This window comes from Gasterosteus aculeatus, chromosome 16, assembly GCF_964276395.1.
Source record: "Gasterosteus aculeatus chromosome 16, fGasAcu3.hap1.1, whole genome shotgun sequence".
NCBI classification, from domain to species: Eukaryota; Metazoa; Chordata; class Actinopteri; order Perciformes; family Gasterosteidae; genus Gasterosteus; species Gasterosteus aculeatus.
Genome location: NC_135704.1, coordinates 15,888,584 through 15,911,083, shown reverse-complemented (window position 1 = coordinate 15,911,083; position 22,500 = coordinate 15,888,584). Strand labels below are relative to the sequence as shown.

At 45.9% G+C, this 22,500-nt stretch overlaps 1 protein-coding gene across 3 annotated transcripts in view; it reads right to left on the bottom strand.

Moving 5' to 3' along the window:
• Nucleotides 1-1,111: 1,111 nt before the first annotated feature.
• The window catches only part of LOC120833734 (neuropilin-2), a 70,632-nt gene continuing 49,243 nt past the window's right edge, over nucleotides 1,112-22,500 (bottom strand). Inside the window, exons 12-18 of one of the 3 annotated variants that reach the window (XM_040201139.2) lie at nucleotides 20,197-20,271; nucleotides 19,818-19,982; nucleotides 15,920-16,188; nucleotides 15,690-15,786; nucleotides 14,102-14,134; nucleotides 5,753-5,818; nucleotides 1,112-4,191 (exon numbers count right to left, since the gene is read on the bottom strand). In XM_040201139.2, coding sequence (XP_040057073.1) covers nucleotides 3,863-4,191; nucleotides 5,753-5,818; nucleotides 14,102-14,134; nucleotides 15,690-15,786; nucleotides 15,920-16,188; nucleotides 19,818-19,982; nucleotides 20,197-20,271 — 1,034 coding nt within the window. In that variant the 3' untranslated portion in view covers nucleotides 1,112-3,862. Of the gene's footprint in view, nucleotides 4,192-5,752; nucleotides 5,819-8,449; nucleotides 10,557-14,101; nucleotides 14,135-15,689; nucleotides 15,787-15,919; nucleotides 16,189-19,817; nucleotides 19,983-20,196; nucleotides 20,272-22,500 lie in introns of those variants that run through there. The other 2 variants (XM_040201141.2, XM_040201140.2) reach the window with 2 other exon arrangements.

Sequence of the window (22,500 nt, the reverse complement as noted above, 5' to 3'; positions counted from 1 at the left end):
GTTGAGTGGGCGACACATTTTGTGTTGTGATCTTGCAGCTAATCTCCACCAAGCTCGCTGCTCTGGTTCGTGAGTTTTCGAGGGTACGTGATAATCAGGAGCAAGCTTGATTAAATTAAGAGAGGCTTTGATCCTTCATGCTTTGGCCTCCCAATGGTGTAAACGCCAGAACACCCCTGAGAGAGAGAGAGAAATACATAGAGAGAAGAAAGAGAAAGTTGAGAGCAAAAAGTGTAAATGAAGAAAAAGAGTAGTGAGCAGGACAGATGGTGAAAAAAGGCGTCTAAAAGAAAATGACATAAAAGCTCTGTTTATTTGGGGCTAGTTGAAAATGACATAACAATATGAAGAAAGAAACAATATCATTATGACTCTTATGTGGAACCTTGTTGAATTACAATACAATTACTTTTATGTGACACCTTGTTTTGTTTTTATTTAATGTCAAACTATATTTTCATGGTATACATCCACTTGTTTCATTTCACCATATACAATACTAGGATTGTCTTTAAAACATTGTATACTTTTATTTCTTAAATCCTTTGTAAGAAATTTCTCTGCTATTTATGACTATTTCAACAACATAGAATGTAGTTATTCTTTTCTTTATACAATTTAACTTTTTAATCAAGATTTGATGACTGTATTTTGATTTTATCTGACAATTTTATCACATAATATTCTATTACCTATTATGTTTTATTGCAATTTTTAACAACATATTAAACTTTGACTTTTCAAATGACTTTCGACTATACGACTATTAATTATGTTTTAATGACATAATGTGACTTATTTTATGGATTTTTAACGATATTCTATACTTTTTGATTCTACATTTTTTACACAGTGTTCTATAATGTTTCATTAAACTATTGAACTCTGCCTGTTTGACATTCAATATTGTGACTATTTTACATTTCAATGAAATATAATCATCATCACAACCTCATTACTCTATTTCCTACTATCGTTTGTCCTTTTTCATTATGGACTCTTAAAAACTTTTCACGACAACGGCGACTTCTAAAAGAACTTTATAATGACGCTCTCTGTCTTTTTCTCCATAACAGAGACACAAATGAAAATAAAAACCAACCGACCCAAATCACTTGTTATTTTGCCTTTATTAAATAATAATAACATTAAAAAAGAAATTCTTCTGTACAAAGTCTACAAACAACAGTTTGAGTTTTCTGGCCAGTGCCGTAGGTGTATGTGTGTCTTAATGCAATGTGCATATGTGTCTGTGTGTCAGGGTGTACATATGTGTGTATCCATGGAGACAGAAGAGGTGATGCTGTCTTGACTTCCAGAAGGAAAGAGAAAGAGAGAGAGACACAACAAGCTCCAAGGCACTTGGAAAATGGTCCAATGAAAACGCAGTAGATGGACGAAAAAAACCCCTCCACCTCCCTCTTTCTCTCTTGTTCCCTCCCTTCTTCTGATTCTATGATCATCTTCCAACACCTTTTCATTTTATTTCCTCTCAATGGTTCTCCCGGCTATGTGCATGTATGCACTCAAACAAGGAGAGTTCAGGCAAGACAGAGAGAAGAAGTAACAACGGATGTGACTCTTTCCTTCCGTCCCTTTACCTCCTCTATTTCTATGCATCCCACAGAGGACAACGACTTGGATCCAGGGGTGGACCTTTATCGGCTGGGGCCGAGCAGCGCGACAAAGAAGAACACAAAGACGGCGGGTAGACCGTCTACCGTCTGGTCCTCCAGTTGTAACAGTTCTGTCTGCATCGGTGACTCTCGCTGACTATCATTGTTTTGTGTTTGTTTGTCTATTTGCCTTTCAAAATTCCAGCTGACCTGCCGTCATTTGATGTTTGATTAAATGGCCCTTTATCCTCTCCACCATTCCATCTGTATGTGAGCGGATATGTTTGCACACAGAGAATCACCGACTTACTGGCACTACTCCAACATCTGCATCTGCAGATGTGTTTAAGATAAACGTTTGGTTGGTATTTGAGTTTTTTTTTGTCAAATTTGGGAGCCACTAAAGGTGAACTGTCTGAAGAAATGTTTTAAACGGATTTCCTTCATCGTGAAAATATGATAACAACTAAAGATCTTCGCTTTGCCTTTGTCACTGGGACGGCGTGAGGCCATCCTTTCTGCATGCTTGTGTGCATGCAGGAGAAGCAAACACGACGTTGTCCAGCAGCGTTCCGCCAAACACGGGAGAAAGTTGCGTAGTGCCAAAAATGTGTGATATTTGTCGGATTATCGATAGACTTGGGCTGCATGTTAACATATCCGCTATATGCCCCCCCCCCCCTCTGTCTCTGTGTGTCTCCTCCATCAGTCTCCCCAGCAGCACTGGCACTCCTCGATGGCTGTCCTCCGATACAGCGTGTACTGTAGTAGCTTAAGGCTTGATTGAGTCCATGAAAGTCAACGGTATTTTCCCCTCTCCGTCTTTAGTCCTTCCTTTTTTCTTTTCTTTTCTTTTTTAAAGCGTGCTCCATTGAGAGGGACGGCGGCTAAAAGGCGGGACGATGCGTCGCTCGGCCTCTTATGACACTTGCTCGGCCCCCCCCCGTGTGCACATGCACAGCTCTTTGGCAATCCATAGGTTGCAATAAAACAATCACTGACATTTTGGTTCACACAGTGTCTGTCCATCATTTGGGCATCATACAGTCTGACAAGCAAAAAATATAGATATAATATACCACTGACAAACCCTATAATACTGATGCTAAAGCACGACTCCATAACAGCATGTTAGATTTAGATAAATCTCTGATTTTCTGTCCTCCATCTTCCTTTACTCAACTAAAAAAAAAACAAAAAAACTGATCACCTATTGCGGAAAAGGTGGAAAAAGAGCTGAAGTAACAATTAAGACCATGAAGTCAAACACAAAGCTAAAGAAAGTCTAAAAATGGCTTAAGTGCCCTAGAGGGCGGCTACGAACTGAAGCGGACACTTCTTTACCTTGTTCTCCAGACACAACAAGTCTAAAACGTAACAGAAGCAGTTACCGTTACTCTTCTATGCCACTGGTTTCACAAAGCGCAGACCGAGGGCACACAGAGGGCGACAGCCAATGGACACAACTCAAATCTAAAACTTTCAGAAACAAATGAAAAGAAAATGTCCTTTTTCGTCCTCTTTTTCCTCTTCACCCTTTAGAAATCTAGATCATTAGATTAGCGTGGTTTGATATTTTTTTTAAACTTCTTAGGTGGACGGGGGTAAGGGGGGGGGGGGGGGGGGGCATTTACTTGATATGTGTTGATTTCAGTCAAAAGTACCCACATGAAATGGTCCACTAGTGCTTCACCAACAGTCACAAGCTGGAGTTCCTTCTCTTATTTCATTTCCTCCGTCTCTGCTGGACACATTCAAACTCAACCCTTCTAGCGTGGTGGTGCATGAAAGAGTTTCTCTTTCGTCAGCGACATTTCAACCAGACGCCCGAGGTCCGAGCGTCCAGCCTGTCATGGCCGCTGTCTTCCTCCTCCCAGCCTCGCTCCAGTGGGTCCTACAGTTCATGGCGGATCACTTATATTCATTCATTCATTCGTTCACAGGCTTTTAATCGAGCGGGCCCTCTCCTGCAGGCGGAGGAGATGTGGTGCTGTGGGCGGGCGGGGGGGGGGGGGGGGGGGTTCTGGGCGGGGGGGTCAGGTGTTTCTCCCAGGTTAGGCCTTGCATCATGTTCGGGGAGATCAATGTCACGAGTTCCCACACAAAACAGGGGGGAGGGGTGGGGGTCCTGGGACGAATGCAGCCCCTTCACACATCACGCAGCGGAGCATCAAGGGAGGGGACGGAGATGGTGGTGGTGGGACGCGTCCCCCCGCCCCCCCCCCCCTCACCCCCGATCCCGGTGCTCACGCCTCGGAGCAGCACCTCTGCTGGTTTATCTTCACTTTATGCTTGATCCCGTCGTACAGCTCAAAGTTGTAGTTCTCCAGCGTGGTGGAGGAGCGCGAGGAGAGGCCGCTGTAGGAGCACGTGCAGTAGAGGAGCAGACCGGCGCAGACGGCGCCCATCAGCACGCCGAGCGAGCTCATCACGATGATGGTGAGGAGGATGGGGTCCAGCGTGTACAGCCAGGCGTTGTCCTTGTCTTTGTCCGGCACCAGGGTGACGGAGGACGGGTCCACGTCAGCGGAGGACGGGGTGGAGAAGGAGGACGGCCAACCCGGGAAGACGTAGTCTGGGGGACGAAAACACAAAGAGTTTAGGAAAAAAAAAAAGAAGGTCTCTCAGCATTCTCAGGTCATTTTAAGAGCGATGAGCATATTTATAAATGACACTGATCTATTTTTAGATTTCTGCAACCAGTGGTTTCCATTGACTTCTGTACAAAAAGCAATTGGCAGGCTTTAATAAAACATAAAAAAGAACATCATGTTGTTCTTTTGTTACAACAAAGAACAGACTCGGTGTTTAACTCAATGGGAACGGGGAATAAAAGGACCACCTCCCAAACACAGGGTAAAGATTTAAGGCAGATATGTTTCCTACCGAGACATTTTATGTCTTAAAAGCAATTCTTAAGCTCAAAGTCAACGCTGGCTAACGCTGCGATATCTATCTGGAGCCCCAAAGAGCTGCTGCTCATTCCGCTCTCAGTCGGGCCGCAGCTGCAAATCCTCTGAGCGTAATCGAGCGAGCAGGGATGTGTTGTGCTGCTCATGGATTACATTTCCAGTTTGTGAAACAGAGGGATCGTGGTACTTCTCCTTCGGCGAGTCACAGCGTGTCGCTTCGACAACGCAACTGTGGCGGAGGCGAATGTCCCTCATCACAGCCGGTTAATTGAAGAACAGCTAATTCTGTTGCCCCCCCCCCCCCCCCCCCCCCCCAACCGGATCGTTATTGTTGACTTCATGAGTTTGCAAACATAATGAAACGAATCGCTTTAAAAGTCGCTCTCCGAAGCGTCTCGTGTGTGCTGGAGTGTGCGCAGCTAGCCGGCTAAGCGATCAGGCTAATCCACTTAATGAATGTACACACATGAACCAGCCAATCCGCAATTAAGTACTGCATTTAGAGTGTTTTATCGCAGCACACACACACACACACACACACACACACACACACACACACACACACACACACACAGAAGCCAAGAACAGACAGTGAAACAGACTTGTTTAGTGGGGTAAAGGCTGAGTACCCTTCTTGTATCTGTCAAGGGGCTGAGAGAAACAAGGGATAATAACACACGCATGTGGGCACGCACGCACACACACACACACACACACACACACACACGCACACACGCATGGGAAGTAAACCGTGATTGTTGCAGACAGATGTTTTCTAGGTGCCCAGGAGGAAGCTGTCTGTCTCACTTTGTCTGCAACAGAACATGAAAGAGGAAACACAGTGAAACACACACACACACACACACACACACACACACACACAAACAAACAAACACGCTTTTGGATTCTTCCTCACACTGCTACCGTCTCCATGCGTTGTCACGCCCGCCACACACACACACACACATCAGAGGTGGTCTGACACTGTTTAGCATCCTGCTAAACCCTGTGGAGACTCAGATCCCAATTGGGGCCTAAACAAGCCGGAACCAGCACCATAATAGTGAAATACAGTAAAACAGCAAACATATCAACTGATCGTCCCCCTCTACCCCACAAGAATAAACTGCAAACGATTTTTCACTGCGATCCGTTGGAGACTTTGAGACAGTCGGTGGCGCCTCGGGCCTTGACGAGAAGGGGGGGGGGGGGATCAAACCTCACCTCCATTGATGGGGGGCTTGTGGTTGTAAACGGGATGATCTTTTCCAAAATCCATAGGCCTGGGATCTGTTAAAAAGATCAGACGAAAATAGTTTTAATGTCAAACATCCAGTCGCGTCGCTGCGTCCCTTATGCCGCTATGACTGACGGGTGAACAAAACGACACCCACAACTGTTTCATAGAAAAATATCACTTTTATTAGCTTCACATTCCCAACAATATATTTTCTTTTTATTCCAAGACCGTAAAATTCAACAGGCTAAAATACAACATTCTATTTCCGAGGCAGGCCGAAGTGCAAGGCTTTAACGGGTCTGGAAGCTCAACTTTGATTCAATTCAGTTTGTATTCAAAGAAAACAATATTACAATCCTCAGAAAAAAAGAGCAATATCTGAGCAGCTGATAATCATTTATTGCCGAGGCAAAGCAACCAAAAAGGTATTATGGAGTGAAACCGTAATAGATATTTAAAGGACGTGAGGTGAAAAACTAATTTAGTTGATATGAAAAATGATGCGCGGCCTCATTTCCTCAGTTAGATAAGGTCCTTCGTTTCTATGAGACAATTTTAACATGTGGCAGCCGGACGATACGGCCTTTATTAACACCCAACACTCTTCAGCCTGTAAATGATAGTAAGGAGGCGAATACTTTTAAATGAGAGCTGCTATCTGTGAAATGAAGATATTTGCTCATGTATTAAATATGAGGTAATTCTAAAGTGAGTCAATCAAATCTTTGTGTTTAGAATTGATCCAAAGTTGGCTTCCAAACCCAATTAGATAATAAACCAAAGAAATTACAGCAACCAATGAACTCAATGCTGAATGGAGCGTATTCATTCACCGATGTTGAGTTTGCTTATTTAATTATTTGATTATGGGACTGAGTACACGTGCACCTGGGTTTTGTTTATTCCTCCGCGGTTCAATATCTAATTTGTTTCAAGTGCTCGACAGTGAAATGCGGCGCGCGCCAGACGATCATTAAGTTGACGTCTCTGTTTCATCGAGGCAGAGAAAGTGCACAGGAGCAAACACATCCGTGAGGTGGATGAACATCCGAGCACTTTTCTACCTCAAGGCCGGTTTCGTTGAGTCTAAACTAGTCGCAGTTTCAGTCCAAGCCGATGGCTTGATGAGGCCATGTTCCAGAAAGGCAGTTACACAAGGAAACATCTGTCTGATCAGTACACAAAAAAACAACCAAATCAAAGAAAAACAACAACATTATCGATTCATTTGATTCAAAATGACATCATCGACTTCGGTTCCCCCCCCCCTCGAAAAAACCGCCCTAACATGTGATTTCACTTCACCAAAAACAGAGAGGATTAAAAACAAAGCAAATACAGGCGGTTAAAAGACGTCTCAAAGCATGCGAGCCCGGAAAACAAATGTCTGTCTGAAACGCCGTCACACGGAAATAATGCGGTCGGATGTTTCTCCACATTGAAGAATAAATAAATCCTGTTGCTGGGCAGAACGGGCAGTTTGTCCTAAAACATCTGCTGAGCTGAACATGGCTAATCCCAGTTTGTGTGTTAGTCAATCACAGGGATCCAATCGGTCTCCCCTCCTGTCTTCAGCCTGCAGGCCGGGACCCCGGAGAAGAATCACCGCGCGGATCTGAGGGGAGATTTAAAAACTCCCCGTAGCCCCATTTTATCTCCGCTCTCCAATTAGCAAAGAGAAGAAAAGAGAAATTTTTTTTTTAACTCTGGAAAAGACATGGATGGCTCTTTGGCACCGCGCGCCGTGCCGGCGTTAGAGTGCTTCCCCTCGTAATATTTCTCCAGGAGCGGAGAAGGGGGGGGGAGGCAGAAAGGGGGAGAAAGGAAAAGGCCCGAGGCTAGAAAATGCTTACCGCAGGCTTTTATGAACGCAATAAGCTCCATTAACTAATTAGAAATATTAAAGGGCTTCAAAGTAGTCTGTGATGGAGAAGGGGAGGGAGGAGGGGGGAGGGTGGGGGGGGGGGGTTTAAAGCGCTGAGTGAAGAGACGCCAGCCCTTTTTCCAAATCTTGCAAAAAGTTTGACAGAGAGAATGGAAGAGAGAAAAATGCACGGGTGGCACAACATAAATACAGACGTATATCATTCATCTGTTTGAATTTGGGACCTTCATTGATTGGGTCACAACGCAGGGCCGCTACAGTGAGTCACATGATGCGTAAATCACGCAACCAAGTCGATTGAAATGGACATGAAGGCATAATATACCGAAAATACTTTCTACGTTCTACGAGACTCAATTTGACGGAATTTGTGTTTGCGCGGTGGCGTGACGTGCAGCGTCAAACTGTCCATCCCGCCAAAAGACTTCTTTCATCTGCTTTTGTGTTTGAAAACAACCTGCCCTCCTCCTTCAATCCCAAAAAACACTCCAACCTGCCTCCCTGTTAGCCGTCCTCTCCGAGCGGAAAGAAAATCTATCTTTAGAAAGTGTGGGGAGCTTCTTTCATCTTCCTCCCTCTCTGGGCGCACGGGGGAACGGGGGCCTCGCTTAATGGGCCCCGCTCCTCTGAGAGAGTTTGCTCTCCTTCTTTTCTGCCACTCATTTATCTCCTGTGTTTTTTTGTTTGTTTGGGTTTTTTTTTTTACTGGGGGGATTTGCAATGAGGGGTACAGTAGGAACGAGCAGATTTTGATTAAAAAAAAAAGACAAAATGGTGCAGGAGCCATTTGGTGCAATTTCATCATGATATAATAGACACTTTAAAAGAGGAACAAACGTTCGCTGTTGCAAATTGGTTTCAACCCGTTAAGATAATTTGGGTGAACACGATCCACAAAACTGTTGCTTTAAAACGAAAAAATAAACACTGTATAACCATCATACATCAGAAGCACACGGAGGCGTTGTGTAACATGTGGTGCAAAGAATGAAGGCATATTCAATTCACAACCTACATACTCAACGTATTGTTTCTATTAAGATTCACAGTACACGTCAACAAATTGTCACAAATCATGAAATACTTCACCAAGGAGCAGAAAAGTGTCACAATGAACATCGCAAAACATCGTAATCGCGTCGGAAACTCATCCGTGCCAATATAAAAGCACATGATTGATGACGGGTGACTAAGAAGAAAATAAATGTGTGTGAGGGGTTTGACGGTGGAGCTGCACTGGAATCAGTTCAGAGAAAATGAAATGGTAAAAATAAATGGCCAGTGATCCTGGATCAGTGTTTTATTTTCCTAAAAGCGAAAGACGCTCCATCCTACAGCATTTCTTTGGTCTCCAGCTGTTGAGTAGAAGCCAAACTCAGCAGCCAGGCGGACCACATGGTCTAATATGCGAAACATTAGGATCATTGATTCGTCATGAGCTTAACACACAGAAAAGATTTGAACTTTCACAGACTTAAATGAAAAGTGCCACTTTAGATTCTCTTTGATTTGTTTCATTCACCCGGTCTGAGTGCAGGACGTGACGATGCTCCGTTTGAACAGTAAAACACAGGCATTGGATTATTTATAAGATCAAGGCAAAACCGTATTGAGTCCGTTCGCGCTCCGATTCCACGCTGAGGCGCCGCCTCGTTCTGGAGGCCAAGAGGTAAGAGTTTTAAAGCACATTTTAAGAAAGGCATATCAGGATGTTTCTTTTTTTTTTTTGTTGAAAAATGCACTCGGGGCGACGCGCGAGACTCAACTACAAGCTGCAAGTGTCCGTGCAAATGTGTACGAGACTCTGGAGCCTTCCAGTGCTTGTTGGTAGGTCTGCAGCCATCTCATCCTGTGTAAACCTGACACACGGACCCAAGGACATCCTCCCGCCCCCCCAAACACCCCCACGCTGGATGTGCAGCCGTCCATCCGTCTCCCCACGCCTCTTCTCTCAAAGGCTAGTGTGCACAAACAAACAGCAGCTCCATTCAGACCCAGAGAAACGGACCCACTTCTTTATGCAGCTCGCATTGTGACTTCCACCCCCCCCCCCGTACCTGGGTGGGAACCCCCTCTTTCTCGGGGGGCAGGCAGTGTCCAAGCGGCAGATCAGAGCAGGGCAGACAGGCATTTTCCTGCTCTGACATTTTTGTACAAGCCGTGTACACTGGATGTACGTATTCTTTGTCCACAGTCTTTTACATCCAGGTTTGAGGTGCAGCTATAAGTTCATCAATTAAAGTTCTTCCATCGACTCCCCCCCCCCCCCCAGCAAAGGGAAAGCTTTCACAAGTTCGCTCTGCCAGCGGCAGCCCTCCAGGAAGTTTAGCAAAGGTGCATGCCGATCGGTTAACTAGATCCGCATCAGCAACAAGGGCTGCAGCTTCTCTTCTATGTTGATTCTCATCATGCGGAACACTGCTGTTGATCATGAATTTCGGGGAGTTTTCACACCCCGAAATGGCTTCATTTGAACAAAGCATTCTAATAAAAGGATATCATTCACATAAAGTCCAGTTGTTTTCAACACCGGGAATCATAGCTGTCATCTTTCTCCAACCGGATGGTGAGCATGGGGTCGAGACTCGGCCCAGTCACTGGGCGCAGGTTGTTTTGGTTGGGGCTCTGGATCAGATTATAGCTCAGGTTTTGGTTCTGGTAGCAGTTTTGGTGGCTCGGCTGATTTGGGTGCTGGCCGTTGTGGTACATCACTGAATGGTGATGACCAGCGCTGGTCTTCTTGGGCGCCCAGTGGTACCGATGGCAGCACAGCGTCACCACCACCGTTACAGTGACAAGCAGCAAGAGGGCAGCGCATCCCGCCAAGACATAGTACCAGTAGGCCGGGAGGGGCTGCACCGCCACTGTGTCTACTGTGGGCTCCAATCCAGACATGGCTCCCCCTGGAGGGCAGGAGGACACATTACTGGTTGGCACTACGGACGAGGGAGGCAGGCATGCAGACCGCATTGGAGAGCCAAAGGCTGTCTAATTCACTGTTCCATAACCCCCCCGGACAATGATTATTAAATCAGCCGTAACTAGGCACCCGTCAAGCTTTAGTTTTCTCCACAAGCGGAATCGAGCCTGTTATTTTTGTACCCCTTTCAAGAAGCCAGGAGTGAAAAGTATAATGAATGGATTAAACCAAGTGTTAATCTGCTCTATCTTAAGATGCGATCGGATAGCATGCCTCGCTAACTAGCAACGGGCATCGCTTTCAAGGCTTTCAGGCACATCACTGGCTAGAAACCTAAAACTACTCTCTGTTTGAGCGGTTTTCAGACCCACTTTGCACGGCTATGTTAGAATGTCTATAAATGACTTCACATTGTCTCGTCTTCACGGTGGCGGCTTTGCGTTCGCTGATCGAACTGATGAGAGCTAGCTAGAAGTGAGCAGCTTTTGTCCTCCTCTGAATGAAATCAAGAATCTATTGTTTCTGAAACTACAGATGATTTCGCGTGTTAAATCCGCCATTGTTCTCCATGTAAATTGCATACATGTTGGGCGAGATCGTAATGCTTGACAGGCCACTAAGGGGTAACAGTAACTAAAGGGGGGTTGGGTTCAGTGAATGGTCAATTACTTTAGCACTGAGCTGCAATTACGTCTCTTGCTGTTATTCGACTAAACAACATATACAGGATCTACTGCAGGCAAAGAAACGTACAGCTGTAGCTCACTTCCCCAATATTTAAACACCCAACTGCAACTGCAAGTCTCCTTAAATCTTAAATTCTCTACAAATAAATCCCGATGCATGTTTGTTTTTCGATTATGCTGTTATGGCTTCGGCCGATGCAAATGCCACAAACAATTAGCCGCACATTGACAGGAGGCTCATGCGATGCGTTCAGCCTGGATTATGCAGTGACTGGCTGGAGCCGGACGAAGAGCGGCGAGTGTTAAAAGTGGTTGTATTCGGTAAGACGCAGCTGCTTTTATCAGGCCGAGATAACATTGAAGGCAGTACAATGGAGGGAGAACTAGATGGAAAAGGGAAGAGGGGAAATGAGACGGGAGAAAGGAGGCATTATAGGAAGAAAGGATGGAGTGAAACAGAGAGGGATAGAAGAAAGAGGGGAGAGGGGGGGGGGGGGTGAAGGGAGCGAGCTAATCCTGCCATGATATCTTTAATCCTGCATTAGAGGGTTCGTCTGAAACTTCAATACTCTGTCAACTCACCGTGAAAGAAACCCGTGGAGAGCGAGGTTGCTGGAGGAAGGAAGGACGGAGAAAAAGGAAAGGAAGAAAGATCGTGCAAAAGGAAAAGAACGGTCAAAAGAAAGAGGAAAGTGGAGGAAGGAGTAGATGGAGACGGGATAAAAGAGAGCGGTGATGAATGGACAGAGGCGGCAGAGGTGCAGAGAAAGACACGGAACCTCGAGGAAAGCAGAGAGCTTAATTTTATCTCATAAAAAAGTTCAGACAAACTCTTTAAGGGTTTGAAATTGGCTTTGATTGTAAAGCTGTGCTCTGAGCGGCCTGAGCGCAGCGCCTTTGTTTCAGCGGATGAACACACGGAGGATTTCTCGCTGTAAAAAAAATGGCCGTTGCTTTTTAAAAATGTATCTAAAAGGAGAACAAAGGGAACATTTTCTAAAGAGAACCACTCCTAAAACGGGCTTAAAAGTGTGGCTTTCAAGGGGCCGCGGCCACTAAAGTTTCTTTTCTTTTTCTCATTCAAAGTTTAACAATCCAACCGCCTGGCCTTATCTGAATGAGGCAAAGCGCAGGTGAAAGGGTGAGAGGCCTCCATCGTCAAACCGAAGACAGAATTCTGATTCTTTTCTCTCAAGGTGAGCGTGTGCGTAGCATGACCGGCCCGATGCCTCCCTGGTTGCCATGGATACAGAAACCCAACACAGCGGCACGTCACGCCGCAGGATCACGTCACTCAACAATCGCACATTACACTTCAAATCTGATCCACAGGAGTTTCTCCATTAACGTGATCTTTTCGGTCTATTAATTCATTTAAGTTAACATATTTATGTAAGCTTTCCCCCACCGCACACTCGCCATTTTAAACGATAAAGATCATAATAGGATGCAATTAAAAAGGATTGGTTGCCATGGCAGTGCATTCCTCCTCTCGCACTGCGGATGGAGTCATTCTGAATTGATTTAATTTAATCTAATTTGAATGATGTTCTAACAATTTCCTCTCAGTGCTTTCAACACTGAAAATCACTCGCACAATCAAAACTCTACTGCGCATATCTGCATGTATGTATACGGGGTTAAAGTACATCCAAGGAGAAACGCTTTAGTTCTTAGCTGGCTTTTCAACACGCGTCTCAAAGTACAAATTCAACCCCTCGCTTTGGGGTTCAGTCTCAAACATACGTGTGGGGGAGCTGACACTGTTGTCATATGATACCGGCTCAGGATCCAATACTCCATTAGGTCAAATATTCAGCACGTGAGGCTGGTGAGAAGAGTTTCATGAGTTTGGCTCTGGGGCTTTTAATATTTTTTGGGGGGGTTGCTATGCTTGTTTTTTTTTTATTATAGGATTGTGGTTAACAAATAGCAACAATGTTCAAAATCTGGTTTTGACCTATTCACACAATAGGAGCACGTGACTCTCTAACGCAATGGCAGACACACACTGAGCCGACTCAAACACTGTAAGCAGCCAGTCACAGTGAACATAATGACAAAGGGCAACAACAAAAAAAATGGCCAAAACGCGTAATAAGAAAAGTAGTGACTAAGAGAAGGAAGACTGAAGAAAGAGCTTCCATGTCGACGGAAATGCCGGACGGAGGAATGAATGAGCGAGGAAGTAGTTAGCCAGCTCTGCTATTCTAGTTCCATTGATAACCGAAGAAAATGACCTACGTCGCTTTTTAATTCATTCACCATTTGACCGATACAAAAATACACTATTCACACTACAGGCACACCCACTGTGTACACGAATACCAGTAACTGATCACACACCATTAAGGATCCGAACCTGCCAATGTCTTTGTAGTAAGAAATCGTGTAATTATGTGTCTGTGTTTGCAGCAAATAGTCATTTTCTCGCTAAGGAACACAACAAACTACACAACGTATCGGCCCAGCATGCAGGGAGTCATGCTGAAACGATGCAGTGGATCCATTCAACGTTGTTCCCATTATTTCAATAAATGTGGAAGTTTTATAGGTACGTAGTTATATTTAATGTTATATTAAATGCCACATTGCACTATATACAGTATACATGTCATATAAATATATGAGATATATATATATATATATGATATATATATCAGGAACCAACCGAGGGCAGGATTTTCCGTGAGTATAAGTGTCTGTTTAGCAGTATGCTACATATATTATGCTGTCAAGGTCACTCTGGGCCATCGCGGTGCTGCAAGCTGAGCTCAGCAACAAGCAGAAAGCACAGACATCTGGCACAGGAAGTAGGAAGGGAACAGGAAGCAGGACTTACTGGTTATGCCAGGAGTTAAGGCGGGGAAAGGCTCTGGAAAAGAGTAAGAAAAAAGAAATGTTATTGATGATGGTAAATAATTGATATGTGTGGTGAATCTCATTTGGCGATTACGCCAAGTAGTGGTTCAATTGTTCTACCGTCGGCTTTGAGGTAGAATTTCCTGTACTGACATTATGAAAATGTGAAATAATTAAGTGACAAAGCGCTGTTTTATCAGTCTCTTCCATATAAGGGGTTTCAAAGGTTGGCTCTTGTATCATAATACAGTATGTGAGAGGATGGGCCGTCATCACTTACTAAAGAAAAGAAGAAAATAAGCTAAACACTGTGTTAACGTTACAATGTGAGCATTTTGATTGAGCACATTTTTTCAATTATAGAATATTTCTTTCAGATATGAAATACAGCACCATATTTGGGATTTTTTTACGCTGGCAAATTTCCATGATTAAATTGATTAATTGATTAAATCTTTCTGATGATTAAAAGAAATGCATTTTAAATCTGCTGAAATCGCGAAAACCGCAGGACGCCGCAATTTTTGCCAAGGCAAGTGTCCTCTTTTTTGAAAATCAATCAAGATTTGTAGAGTTCCAAGATGACATAGCGCTCTGAAAGCCAATAAATCTTCCAGGACGACAGTCATTTTTCCAAGAAAAGAAGGACGCAGGCAAAAGAGTGAGTTTTATGGGTTGAAAAACAGGAAGCACGTGGTCCTGAATGCCTCTCTCTCTCTCTCTCTCTCCTGCTCTCACTTTAGTCTTTCTAATATGTCATCTATGTCTCTCCTGAGGTCACACAAGAGGTGTCGAGGTTAGAAAAAGAAAGAAAAGAGTGAAGGAAGGGTGAGCAGACGGGAAATAGAGGGCTGGAAAGGAAGGGTGGAGGTAAGTTGAAGGGTCGTGGGAACAGGCACTGAAATTTACTGCTCTTTATTATTTACCGCAGGATACGACATCTTTTATGAAAGTGTAAGAGACGGTGGGGGAAAAAACAGAGAGAAGCACATGTTTTGAGGGAAAACAAGAGAGAAATATGAATTATGAGGAGTTTCTTGATGGAATGATGAGCAAATAATACATAAAAAAGAAACGATGGAAACACATTGTTTGGAAAAGTAAACGTGAATTATTTAAAACCTACTCCTGCGTCTAGCCGGTGCGTTTGAGGTTCAGCAAAAACAACGCTTCCTTAACTGAAGCCCATCAGCGCCTTAATCGGCCTCGGCCTCGTGTCTGAGAGGTGAACCGAACATTCACACCCGTCTCTCGATGCTCGACAGACTGACTTTAAAGACAAGGCTGACGGGACAGAGAGCGAAGGAGAGAATAGTCACAAAGCGGAGGGGCGGGGTGCAATGGGAAACCACTGAAGGAGATGGAGAGCGAGATATGAAAGATAGATTAGTATCCGTGCCCACAGGCCGTTTGTGGCCTACTTTCCTTTTTATATATTTTTTTATGCGCGCGCGTGTGTGTAAACGAGAAACATTATGAGTTTTTATAGCCTCACTCTCGCTTCAACCGCGGGAGCACGAGGGAGTCGGCAGAAGCTGACGTGTTGGCAGACAGGCAGAAACACTCACGTGTGCACTCCGACAGCTCGACACTGTTGCTCATGTGGATGTTGTCTATCCTGATGTGGCCTCTGGTCGGGTGGTCGAAAAAGCCCTCGAACGCCACCTGGATGGTGGGGGAAGAAAATGAAGACACCACGATGTCCCCATTGAGCTTAGCATCACATTGACTACAGAAATACAGCCGACTCAGTGACAGGTGACAGCAAGCGCCCCCCCCCCCCCCCCCCGCCACCCACCTGATACTCTCTGGGGCTCTGGGGCAGGATGGTGCGGCCCTCCCTCCAGTGGGGCCCCTGGTCCCCCTTCAGGGCCCAGAGCAGCGTCTCGTCCTGGTCGCTGTCCCTCAGCAGCACCCTCAGGCTCCCCAGCGCCTCCCCCTGCAGCTGGTAGTAGAAGACGAGGCACAGCGGGCCCCGCTCCGGCCCCACCTCGGGACTCAGGAGCCGGGCTCGCTTGCGCTGGGTGTGGGCGCCCCCGTCCAGGTAGAGGTAGTTCCCCGAGAAACCTGGAGGGAAAGGAGAGGTGGTGGAGGCCTCATCTTCGTATCGGATCAGCAAAGTACTACCGAGTAATTACTTGTAACACATAAAACAGTTGTGACCTTTACTCTGATTTATAACCCCCTCCCTTTAGCGTTTAACTTTACGCTTTCTGTCTTTGCTGTTTTGCGTTTCATCCCTGTAATTGATCCCGTTGTAACGAGCTGGGTGATTTGCGACGGCGCTGCCGCACAAAAGCCGCGTCGAGCCCGACGTACAGCGGGATGTAATAATGCAGCGGAATGTGGCCGCTTGGCGTTGAAGCAATTACCTCCATCATCCTGCGGTACCGGCCTCAAACCGCGAACGAGACTTCCATTTCATCACGGCCGCTAATGGCCGAGGATACAAAATCAGCACACACACACACACACACACACACACACACACACACACACAACCACGCGCACAATCGAGCTAAGCAGCCCAAATCGCTGTGGATGCTGACACCTCGTTCTGGTGCTCTCTCTGTTTTTGCGACCCAGTCAGCACCAGTACCAATGCTGTAATGTGTGTGTGTGTGTGTGTGTGTGTGTGTGTGTGTGTGTGTTTGAGTGTGCTTCCCCTGCACACACTCACACTAATGGTAACAAAAACAAAACAAAAATCTAATTTACTTCCTTTCCCTCCTCTCAGCTCGTAGAATTGATGGACATGGAGAAGGGGAAGGTAAGGGGGGGGGGGGGGGGGTGACACAATGGTTTCCCCTCCCATAACAGGACCATAATCATTAGCCTGCTGCTGCGCTTTGGCTGTGTGTCTCGTTTGTCTATTATGGCCGCGGAGTAAAAGCTTTGCTGGAGCTGCAAATAGTCATTTTATCGGGCGGACGGACAACTCATAAGGAAGGAGAGAGAGGAGAATCCATCCATCCATCCATCCATCCATCCATCCATCCATCCATCCATCTGTTCTTCTTCGACTCTGTTTTCCTGCCTCAACTGAGACACACAAAAAAAACTCTCTGCAGATTTGGCAGCACATCACGCTGGATGAATAATGGATTTGGGTGGAGGTAGCTGTGTTTCTTCACTTGGAGGCTCCGAGAAGAGAGGACCTCAATTACCGTTGCTCATTAAGTACAGTTAAGGGGAAGTGGCAGTGTTTTTTCTGTTTCTCCTCGTTTGATCTCGCTGAATGTACAAAGGGAGGGAATTAATTAACAACTCTCCATGGGAAGGATGGGCAGGGATGCAGAATTGGCTCGGAGGGAGGGAGGGAGGGAGGGAGGACGGGGGGGTACGTGTGCGTCGATGTCTGTTGCAATTCAGTCGCGGGGATCTGTTTGCCAACAAATCTGTGTGTGAGTTTATCGTTTTGGATCGTAGAGTTCCGCAGTATCCGTGCAGAGTAAATGTTATAGAGTTATATTATGCAAATGCAACCGTCACTTTCTGCGTCATTTCCGATCGCCACGATCGAAGCAGAGACTGTGGAGTAGTTTCAATGCTCTAGTCACTAGATCACAATAAGTAGAGCTGCCTTCCTTCCTGGCCGTGTTGCAGTTGATTTTAGTTACATTTGAAAAAACCCTGAAAGCGATGAACCTCCTAAAAATAATAAAATAATTCCTGGATATTTATGGATTTGACATCACAGATTTGGGTTCACATCTTGTGCCCCGCATGTGGTCACGTTTAGACTAAAACGCACAAATCCTGCTGTGAGTGGAACATAAATGTTACAGATACAAGAAAATGGTGTGTCTTAATTAATAGGTTTCCGTGTTGATTTTTTTCAGTGGTTTATCAATATGGGTTGTTGATTGCTCATGAAACATGTTTGACTTCTTGTTATCTACTTAATCTGGGTTTGTTTATACTTGCTTGTACTGTAAAATACTAATTTTGTGATTCTTAAAAAAAAAAAAAAAAGAAACCATTAGTTCAGTTATTTTTTGTCAACGTCGGGTTCAGGTTGTAAAGACAAGAAGCTTTTTAAACGTTGCACCTTTTGGGTCAAACCGAAACTCAAATTCCATCAAGCAACGTGACTCTTTACCTTCCCCCCCCCCCCAGTCTCCTTTCCTCTCCTTATCAACAACATTACCAGCTCAGACAACCAGTCTGAAGTTCCTTTCTTTCCAAGGAACTCCCCGACAGGGTATAAGACTGTCGCAGATCAAAAGAATAACTTAGGAGCTCTGTTTGCGTCGGATTTTCTCTTTTACCAAAAATACCCTAAAAACGCTTTCAGCAGCGTAGGATGGGAGTTTGATTTGCATATCGAGACAGCTTCTAGACGCGGAGCCGCGTACAACGAGACTTAACGTCATGTTGCCGTCTAACGCGGACATAGTGACGCTGCTATTTCAATTACACACACACGCGCGCACACACACACGCGCACAGCGGGCCGGTGTGATGTAGAGCTTCTCCTTATGTCACGGCCCTGTCTGTTTATCAAGGAGCTGCTCGGTCAACCATGAAGCGGAGGGCATCAGCATGGACACAGAAAACCTTGGTGGGTGGCAAGGTCGTGTGTGCGTGTGTGTGTGTGTGTGTGTGGGAAACAAACCCACACAAGTTGAGTGTTTAATACGCAGGCCGGCCCACCTTGAGTGGTTTGCGTGTGTGTGTGTGTGTGTGTGTCTGCGTGGCGCCTCAGGAGGAGCTAAAGAGCAAAGGCAGCACTTCTGTCAAAGCCATCATCTGACTTATCAGAGCGCCGCGGGTGATGTGTACAGGAAGTGTGTGTGTGTGTGTGTGTGATGGATAAAACAGTCTCGGTTATCCTCTCGCTGTCTTATTAAAGATAGACAGATGTTGAAAAAGCCAAGTACCGCTGAGGGAGATCGAGGTCAGTGAGGAGAGGCACTGCTCACAGTGACGGAGCGAGAGCGATAGAAGAGGAAGCAGGGCGACGAGTAGGAACGTGAGAGGGAATACCGTTGAAGGTTAAAGGGAGCTGGAAATAAAGCAAAACGAAAAAGTATGCAAAAGGAGCAAGAGTGAATAAAATAACAAAATAGGTTGTGTATTAAAAGCAAAGGGCGGCGGGGAAAGGAGATAATAAAGTAACATGGAAAGTGAGAATGTTGTGAACCCATTTTTCTTTTGAGAAACTCCAATTAAGACACGGCTGTGAACCCATTTAACAGATAAGAGTGAAATTCTTGCATCATAGTTGCTGTCAGTGTTACAAGCCCGTTGCTCATAATTAGCCACGCAAGCCTTCCAACATCCCAACATGACGGCGCTTTGTGTTCCGCGTTTATAGAATGAGAAATGCCTTGAAATGAAGGACACCCAGCGAGATTGGATGTTTAATGGGGCTCAGGCCTGGAAAATGGGTGGATTGTCCCTTTAAATTACTTTCACTAAGCAGGCTTGCACGGCAACGTAAGCGTATTTTGGGGACCTGCTACTCGGACCGCCGGAAACAGGCGGAGGAAGCGAGTTGATTGCAATATTGATTCAATCTGGAAAACCACGTTTCCAGCACGGATTCGATACTCCCGCCCCCCCCCCCCCCCCCCCCCCCCCCCCCCACCGCATGATCCATTTGTGTGTGTGACCAAAAAAAAAAAAAAAAAGAACACAAAAAGAGAGAAGGAGCTTCTCAAACTATGTGACATCACGTGTCCGGCACTCACTGTCCGATCCGAGCGCCAGGTCCTGCCTCGTCCCGTGGGAGCCGTGTCCGGGGGACCCGCTGCTGGCCGTGTGCAGGGACCAGCTCACGCCCGACTGGGGGTCGGCCGACCAGCCGCACAGGCTCTGCTCAAAGTCGCACACAGCCGACAGCGACGGGGTGGTGGCTGTCGGTGGGGAAATGCATTGTGAATAAAGGCGTTGGACGCCTCTCTTTTTTGCTGCATATGTACCCCCCCCCCCCACCACCCCCCTCAGCATCATGTGATCTTTGATGTTCCGTGCTTTTGGAGATCTTCCAATCATATTTAGATGTGATTTAGATTTAGATATTTAGACGTGTGTGTGCGTGTGTGTGTGTGCGTGTGTGTGCATGCTTACCGGGTCTCATCGCAGCAGAGGTCTGTTCCACTCTCGGCAGGGTGGGGGTCACAGTGTCGGGTAGGGTGGTGGTTTCTGTTACGAAGGAAAAAGAAGGCGGCGCCATTTAACGCGTGACGTGTTACACAGTCACTGTTCATGCCGGAGCTTTCCGGCATCAAGACAGAAGTTTGTCATCACTTCGCTGAGCTGAAGAATGTGGCACAGTGCTCACTTCACCCACTGCAGGTTGGCACACACACACACACACACACGCACACACAGATGATGAATGCTGCATTCACACTGACCTTGGTACAAAGCAGCATGCGAGCAGTGCATGATGGATCAAACCCAGGCCACACACACACACACACACACACACGCACACACACGCGCGCCAGCAGTGCTGTATGTCATCGTAACCTCAAGACCTTCTGGTCTTAATAAGCAGTTTTCTACAGTTAGTTAAGGCTCCTTAAACGGTCCTGAATGCTTCAGCAGCTCCCGCCCGCTCACTGAGAAAGCCGAAACGTTGACGTAAGGGAACGGAAGACGCCGCAATACGAATTATTCTTAGAAATTACCGCTTTCTCTCTCATTTTCTGCCGTTCGTCTCACGTTACGTCTTTTATTTTTCTTTTCCTCCCAACATCTGTCATCGGGCGGTGGAATCTGCTCCCTCTCTCCCTCCCTCTCTCCCTCTCTGTCATTTGTCACAATAATCTGACCACTTTCAGATCTGCTGTGCAAAACCACTATCAACAACACAGAAAGCTCTTTCCACACACACACACACACACACACACACACACACACACACACACACAAAAGACTCTTTCTCTGCGGCGTAGAAATGAAACCCTATCTGGTCTTCTTTCTCTTTTACCCCAACCGCAATTTTCTTCTCATAACTCTTTCTCTCGCTCGCTTTCTGTCATCTCTCCCTGAAGCATATTTTGATTTCCACGTGTCCTTTTTCTCCCATCCGCCTGCTCGTTCTCTCTTTTTGCGCCTCTTTCTTTTGCTCTTTTTCTCCTGCGATCTCTCAATGTTTTTTTTTTTTTTTTAAATCTTTCTCTCCGCGCTGCCGCTCCGTCTCCTGGTGTTATTTTATGTTCGCCTCGAACCGCCGGGGCAGTAAATCTGAGAGCACTTGTTGATTTACTGCTTGTTTGGCTGCTCTAGATGTTTCCACGACTGACTCGCTTGGAGATCTGCATGTGTGTGTGTGTGTGTGTGTGTTGTTTAGTGTGAACTGCTAACCTCTGCTAATAGCGTTTAGGTTTGTTAGTCTGCTCATAGTAAAAGTATTCGGGGTTGTTATGTGAGCCCAAACAGAAAGGCCTCACGTTGGCGTCCTAACACAAGCGTAGCAATCGCGCGCACACACACACACACGCACACGTTTCATATACAAAATTAGATATCAACATTGGATAAGTAGCTCCCAGCTGCTGACATTAAGCTGTTTTAATTTGGTGCCCTTTACCACTGTAATTACCCCCCATACGGAGGGAGGAGGGGGGGGGGGGATGAAAGAGGGAGGGACGCACACACAGACACACACACAGATACGGAGAAGGGAACGCAACCTTTTCGACCGCTCACCACCACTTTCCTAATTAGTGACCACACGCAGCTTCCTGTCACCCTCCCGTCTCTGCCTCCACGTCCTCTCCACCCGTCTAATCCGCTTTTGCTCTCCGTCCGTCGTCCCCCCCGTCCCGCTATTGGTCCCGCTCGCTGTCCTCTTTGTCATCTCGCATTTCTCACTAATTTCGTGGTCCTCGGTGCAGCTACTGCAAGAGGTCAGAGGTCAGCAAACAAATACAAGCAAACCTTTTGCTGACTTGAAGTTGCTGTTATTAAGTTATAAACGTTCTTCTTTCTTTTAGCAGGAACTTTTTTTTCCAGTTGGACATGTTTTAAACATTAGGATCCAAATAGGGATGTAAAAGAAACACTGATGTTTTCTTCTGAATTCTGCAGACGGGTCATCCAGAGCGCCGCCGAGTTACAGCAACCTGCCTTCCCTCTCTTATCATGAGACACACACACACACACACCTCAAACTAAGAAACAGAAGGTGTTTGTATCGTTTAACCATGCACACACACACACACAGACACACACTGTCATAGGCCCAAGGGTTCATTGTGAAGCTGCTGACTGAGCAGAGTGAGGCGGAAACAGAGAGACGAAAAACTGTTCAATTATGGAAAGAGCTCTAGGTATAAATCTACCTCTGTCAGCCTAAATAATGACTACTGGCACAGTGTGTGTGTGTGTGTGTGTGTGTGTGTGTGTGTGTGTCGGAGTAAG